General features: G+C 51.9%; 1 protein-coding gene across 1 annotated transcript in view; it reads left to right on the top strand.

The window, feature by feature from the left end:
- Nucleotides 1-7194, top strand: part of SSC5D (scavenger receptor cysteine rich family member with 5 domains) — a 35125-nt gene that overhangs the window by 18776 nt on the left and 9155 nt on the right. Inside the window, exons 10-13 of the mRNA XM_007957300.1 lie at nt 1173-1294; nt 1880-2488; nt 2578-2892; nt 3114-3281. Coding sequence (XP_007955491.1) covers nt 1173-1294; nt 1880-2488; nt 2578-2892; nt 3114-3281 — 1214 coding nt within the window. The remainder of the gene's footprint in view (nt 1-1172; nt 1295-1879; nt 2489-2577; nt 2893-3113; nt 3282-7194) is intronic.

The following is a 7194-nucleotide window of genomic DNA, read 5'->3' on the forward strand; positions in this document are numbered from 1 at the left end:
GAGAATGGCCAGACTTCGTCTCACCTAGTTTGGTCACGTTGTTAGAAGGGACCATTCCCTGGAGAAGGATGTCATGCTTGGTAAGGTGGAGGGTCTATGAAAGAGGGGAAAGTCCTTAATGAGATGGATTGACTCAGTGGCTGCAACGATGGGCTCAGGTGTGACCAGGATAGTGAGGCTGGCACAGGACCAGGTAGTGTTTCGTTCTGTTGTACACGGGGTCGGTATGAATCAGAGGCCAACTCAACAACAGCATTACAGCCTTGGAAACCCTATGGGGAAATTCTACCCTGATCCTGAAGCGTTGCTGAGTCAGAATTGACTCAATGCAGTGGATAATCATTATGGAGGTGGACTGTCACTTCTTTTTCCCATTGAATGGCTGGTGGGCTCAAACCACTGACTTTTCCGTTAGCGGGCGAGTGCTTAACCATTGTGCCAACAGGGCTTCTAGTTGGGAAACCATAGAAGTTTTTTTTCAAAAAATAATATTGTGTTTTTGGTGAAGGATTACACAGCAGTTTAGGTTCCTGTCCAGCCATTTCTACACAAGCTCTTTGGTGACACTGGTTACACTCCTCACAATGTGAGCATTCTCATGATTTCCATTCTGGTTGGTCCAATTCCTTTCATCTAGTTTCCCTACCTCCATACATTGTCATCATTGTTTTAAAGTCATTGTTGACTCTTTGCTCTCATTCATGATTTTTTTTTTTTTCATGATTATGGGGTTTATTAGGGAAGTAACAGGCTACAATTCAGGTTCAGGAACACACTCAGGAGACGACTCTTCAGTCAGGACAGCCTCGCCTCTGCTGTGCCCTCAGACACTCCTTTCTGACCCTTGGCCTCTTGGCCTGGCCTCTGCCTCTGTGGGCCGGGTAAGCCTGTGGGCCACTCTGTCTCATGCCTCTTGGTCCCACTGCCACCATCTCTCTCATTTAGATGATTTTTTTGAAGAAGCACAGGACCCACGGGTGGAGTCCTTATTTCGTGAGCCGATCTGGCATGTAGTTAAAAGGCGGCCTCAGGAGCTAGTTTTGATTCAAGGTTTAAAGAGTATCTCAGGGCAAGTCTGAGGGAGTCCTCCAGTCTCAAGCGATCCAGTTAAGACTCATTTCATTTATTTAAGATTTTGAGGTTCTGTTCCACATTTTTCTCCCATTCTGCAGCTCCCATGCTGCATCTATTGGGACTCTGACCAGCAGCAGTAGCCGGTCACCACTGGGCGGACAAATCAAAGTAGACACCATCCCCCGCTATCTGGTTCTTCTGGTGTCAGGGCAGATGGGCCGTGATTTGTGTAGATGTAGTCTTGTAGACTACTTTCTTCTTTGAGTCCGTGGTTTCCTGTCATCTCTGTTACTCCAAATGACTGGAGACCAATAGTTGTAATGTAGATGGCTGCACCACAGAAGAGTTCCAAGCCAGGGAGTGGCCCATCAGGTCCCGGACACTAGGAAGGTCCCTTTGGTGGTTGGTGAGAACTTAATGGGGAGAAACAGGAAGTAGCAAAACCAATCTGAAGGGACCAGAAGTGAGGCCCTGACTCAAGGCACAGGCTGAGGAAGATGGAAAGGAAAGGTTGAATGTGAGGGGGCAATAGGGAGGTCAGTCCCATCTCGATTGTAAGTGCCAAGATGGCGGGGCATGGGGTCCAGCTTGGCTTCTTCCAGTATCCCCAGGTCTAGCACCATCCCAGGCACGTAGGAGATCTCCATAAATATTTGTGATAAATGAAGGGACAAGGCAGTCAATGACCAGGAACTGGTCCAGACTGGAGAAAGAGAACAAAGGAAAGACGGGCCTGGATGGGGGGTCTTGTCATCACTGCATCTCTCATCTTGTCTTTGCTCACCATCTCCACCCCAACTTCCAGGGACCCCTGGCCTGGACTCCATCTCAGATCCGTTCAGTTGGAGCTGGATCCCTGAGCTCGGCAGAGATCGGGATGCCTGGCTCCCTGGGGAGCTGACCACAAAACCCTCTGCAAAGGTGACCCCCAGTGCTCCCGAGAAAACCACCACTAAGGCCTCACGGAAAATGCCCAAGAGTACTAAGAAGTGGATAACGAAAAATGCAAGAAGACCAACCACTCAACCTCCCATGATGCCAACCACTAAACACGCCAGGGGCTTGGGGACCCCAAATCCCCTAGAAATAACCTCACGGACCACCACAACCCAGACCACTAAGGCTTCCCGAAGACCACCCTCTGAGTTTACCACAAGGCTGACCACTGAGGCCCCCCACAGACTGACCTCATCCACCACTGCCACGCGTATGCCTCAGTCTTGCCAAGAACCAACCTCTAAAACTTTGGCAATGCTGACCACTCAGGGCTCCCCAGAAATGACTTCTGATGCTACTACCAAGCAGATCCCTCAGGCCTCCGTGGACCCATCCTCTGAGATCCCAGCAGCGGGATCTCCAGAGTCATCCAGAGATGCCACACCCTCCCCGACTGGCACTACCAGGAAGGAATCAGGTGAGAGTGGCAGGAACAGAAAGAGGAGTGGGGGACTGGAGACAGAGGAGAGGCTGACCTCTCCTGACCTGAGGGCCTTCTACCGGCAGGCCCCTTCCGGGTTCGTCTGGCCGATGGACCCAACCGGTGCGCCGGCCGGCTAGAAGTGTGGCATGCTGGACGCTGGGGGACAGTGTGTGATGACAGCTGGGACCTGCGGGATGCCACTGTGGCCTGCTGGGAACTGGGCTGTGGAAGGGTCCGGCCCCGAGTGGGCAAAACCCACTATGGCCCAGGGACCGGCCCCATCTGGTTGGATGACGTGGGCTGCAAGGGCGGCGAGGCATCGCTGAGCGACTGCCCCGCTGGGCCATGGGGAAAGCACAACTGTGACCATGAGGAAGACGTGGGGCTCACCTGCACTGGTACCAGGGGTGGGAGCGCGGGGAGGGGAAGGGGCAAAAGTTAGGAGCTCCAGGGATGGTCGTTAGGCCAGGTGGCCACATCATGGTGGGATCTAAAAGTCTAGGCATGAGGGGGTTGAGGAGAACCCAGAGTATCTCCAGGAGACACCAAGAAGGGAGGGAGCAGCACCAAGGAGCCGAGACCAAGGACAGGGCTCAACCCTTCCCCATTCCCCCCCAAGGCTACACGGACGCTGAGGATTATCCCCCCTGGACCTGGGACCCCACCTCAGGAGAGGACCTAGCCAAAGGGACCACCGCTGCAGGGGCACCTGGACAAACTCTCTCCTGGGGCACCACCAGGAGCCCAGGGGTACCTTCTCCTGCAACAAGGCACCTTCCGGACAGAGGTGAGGGGCGTGGCCACGGTGGTGGAATATTCATAAACTTCCATCCATCTCTTCAGGGCTTCCAGAAAGACCCTTCTGAAAGACCTGGCCCAGGCGTCAGAGACCTGGGACAGCTTTTACTTGGTTCCAGAGACCCTAAAAATGTTTCCTCTATGGGGCTGACCATAACATTGTCCTTGAGGAGCCCAGAAGAGGAAATAATCATGAGTTCTCCTAGGTCTCTAAGAAACTGAACCAGACTCAGCAAATGCTGAGCCTGTAGGCCTTACAAACACGTACAGGGACCCACGGGAACTGGCATGTCCCCCTGACCAGGAGCCTGTGACATCCAGGATCTCAGCAGAAATCCTCCCAGACCTCACAGCTGAGGCCCACTCTGTCACCATGTCATCCTCGCTCAAAGCAGGGGAACCCAGCCTGTTCGCAAGGCTCACCTCCTTCATCCCAGCATCCCAGCTAGGGGGTCCGTCGTCCATCTCGGCCCCTCTTTCCGAGCTCTGTTGCTCACACGTTCCCTCTCTGTCAGTTCCTCACCCCATCACGTCTCTTTTCTGTGGTCCATTTCTCGTTCTCTCTTTTCATTCTCCATTTAACTCTTTTTCTCCTTGTGCTTTTTCTTCTTATTATCAAGCTTTTATATTCTTCATTTTCATCATTTTTTTCCTCCACAAATTCCCTTACTTTCTTTTACTCATCTTTTGTTATCCATTTCATGCTCTCATTTCTGTTTCTCACTCCCTTTTTCATGGTCAGCTTCTCTATCCTTTTTCCTGAGTCTTCCTTTTTCTTTTTCTTTCATTATCAGTTTTCACACTCATCTTGATTTCTCAATGTCTGTTTTCCACAGTTCCTCTTGCATCTTGTTTTTGTCACCATCTTTCTGATACTCCTTTTATTATCGATTCTACTCTCCTCATCTCTAGTTCTCAAGTTTTCTTGATCTTTTTTCTTCTCACCATCAATTTCACACTCTCAACATCTCCTCATCTATTTTCCCCCCAGTCAGTATCTCCCGCCATCTTGTTTTCCCCATCTTTCTCTTGGAGTTGGGTTCCGGCACCATTTTGTGTTTTTCTTGTTGTCCCTTCCCTTTCTGACTACCTCTCACTTTCATTTCCCTCACTTTTTGTTTCTTTTCCTGTCCTTTCGGTCTGTTTCTATCTCTGACGGTCTCTCCTCTCACTAGTCCCAACCGTTTCCCTCAGGAGCTGCTTCACTTCTACCTCCAAGCTCCGGAGATCACCCGGTCACCATAGGCTCACTGGCTGCTTGTTGCACTCTCCCTGCTCATTATCTCTGTCACCTTGTCATCTGGCTTCTGTCACCTTGTGCCCCTCTGTCTTCACCTGCTCTTCCTCCTCGGGGTCTCAAGGGGGCCTCCCCACACGCCTACCCAACCTTTTGCACGTACTCAGTACGCATGCGCACGCCCAGAATGGAGGAGGGGGAGAGGCAGGCTGAGAGACAGGCGTTCATTTGCCTCGCGCTTTGTGACATCACTGGTGAGCTGCACCTCTGATTGGCTGGCTGACCCCTTGCCCCACTACGCACCGTGTCTCTTGCCTTAGGAGCTTGCCTTAGGATGGGAGAGGAGGGGGAAGGAGAGAGCAGGGCGCGGAGGGGGCATGATTTGTGTGTATGTTGGGAACGGAACCCAAGTTGTGAGTTAAGTCTCATTGCCTCCAGTTTGCAAAATTGGGACCTGAAGCTCCCAGAGGTGATCTTTGTTCGAAGCCAGTCAGCTCGGTGCAGGCAGGCGGGAGTCCACAGCGACCCGGCGCTGCCTCCCTATCCCATAGCGCCCCCTCGTGGCGGAAACAGTCGTAGGCTGGGCAAGGACACTGTAGTGAGGGTCTCTGGGTCCCACCCTGAGCTAGTCTCGTCCCTGGTGGGGGAATGGAAGGAAAGTCAACGTGCAACCATGATACTAGGAAGACTGAGGAAGGAGGGCTGTGGTGGGGAGAGTGGGAGAAGAGACAGACAGGAACTAAAATTCTCGTTAGCAGGTCACCTTGAGCTAATGAGTGTACCTCTGAGCTTCAAGTTCTTCCTGGGGGGGAAATAATGGAGAGTCAGGGTTGCTGGAGAGAGTGAGATGCAGTTTACTGGCCCGAGCTCGGCAGCCTGATAAAGCTTTGTGTGCACCTTTCCAACAACTGTCGACATAGGTCCTGTTGTCAACACCCATTTAAAAAAAAAATTGTTGTAAAATGGTATGTAACACACTTCCCAAGTCACCGTTTCTGACATGACAGTTTAGTGATGTCAATTGCAGTCATCATGTCTGTAACCATCACCGATAAAACCAAAAACCCAAACCCAACCCACTGCCATCGAGTGGCTTCCGACCCAGGGAGCCCCACTGGGTTTCCGAGGCTGTAAATCTTTCCGGAACTGGATAGCCCCATATTCCTTCTGTGGAGTGGCTGGTTGGTTTGGGGACCGCTGACCTGGTTAGCAGTCAGTGGGGGTGAATTTTCCACCACCCTAAATTAGAGGGTCAGAGAAAAAGGGGAAGGCCCCCAACCAGATGGACGGACACAGAGGCTGCGACCATGGGCTCAGGCACAGCAAGGACTGTGAGGCTGGTGCGGCGCCGGCAGGGTTTCCTCCTGTTGTACACCGGGTCGCTGAGTCAGTATTGACCCCGGCCCCTAGCAGCACATGAGCAGGCACCCGTGCTACCCGCTTCCAGGGCCACTAGTTAAACTCGATGCATTTGTGCATGCGGGACATTGCATGTCAGTGAAGGCACAGCATAGCTGTCCCTTTGTCCCACCCATGGTTTTGATGGAGGGAAGAACATGAGTCTCCGAGGAGCTGAACTTTTAATGACTGGAAGCCATGTTAATTTCACACACATGGTCCACTTCAGACACTCAGGCCTCGCGGTTCTGCCGCATTCCCGGATATAATCAACAGGGGAGAGAAACTATCTTTTTTTTTGGGGGGGGGGAATTTGATCGGTCAAAGCAAGAAAAGACTTTGAGGACGTGGACAGTGCTGTTCCCATGGCATTTACACCGTCTGAGGTGCTGTAAGGTTTGGAGACGATCGAAGCGAGGGGGAGCAGGGGCGTGGTTATAGGTAGGTACCAGGCCACTCTCCGGGATGGGCCGGAACATCGGGGGTTTGGGTAGGGGGTGCCTGGAGGCAGCCCCCCGCGGATACTGAGGGCCACCCTATAAAGGGAAATAAGGCATACTTCGCTTTTGTTTCGGTTTTTGCACTTTATTGCACTTCACAGATACGGTGTTTTTTACACATTGAAGGTTTGTGGCAGCCCAGCTGGGACCAAGTCTGTTGGCGCCATTTTCCAACGGCATGTGCTCCTTTTGCTCATTTCGTGTCTCTGTGTCACATTGGTGTCCTGAATCTTTCCAACTTTTACATAATGCTATTGCACTCTTAATAGGCTGCAGTGGTGTCAACATGGGTTTTATAGGCCTTGGGAAACCAAAATATTTGTGCAACTGGCTTGGTTGTGATACTGCCTTTTTGTGGTGGTCTGGACCCGAGCCCGCAGCGTCTCCAGGGTCGGCCCGTAGTTGCCAGCGCGAGTGTTGGAGCCAGAGAGACCCTCTGAGTTCCAATTGTCATTGCACGGAGATTAGAACTAGCTGGGTGATCTCAGGTCGTAATCCAATGAGCAAAATGTGTGTGAGATTGTTCCAAACCACAAAATGTTGGGTTGTTAGAATTACTTACAGAAAATGAAAGTAAGGATCCCAGGAAAGGAGTAATTATTTCTAGTAGAGCCACGTGGGAAGGCCCTCGAGTCAGTTACCACTCACAGCGCCCCTAGAGGACAGAGTGGAACTGCACCACAGGGTCTCCAAGGCTGTCAATCTTCACAGAAGCAAAGCCTAAACCACACCCACTGCCATGGAGTCCATTCTGACTCACAGCGCCC

The sequence above is a fragment of the Orycteropus afer genome, unplaced genomic scaffold, assembly GCF_000298275.1.
Source record: "Orycteropus afer afer isolate SDZICR_OR568_19922 unplaced genomic scaffold, OryAfe1.0 scaffold00726, whole genome shotgun sequence".
Taxonomy (NCBI): Eukaryota; Metazoa; Chordata; class Mammalia; order Tubulidentata; family Orycteropodidae; genus Orycteropus; species Orycteropus afer.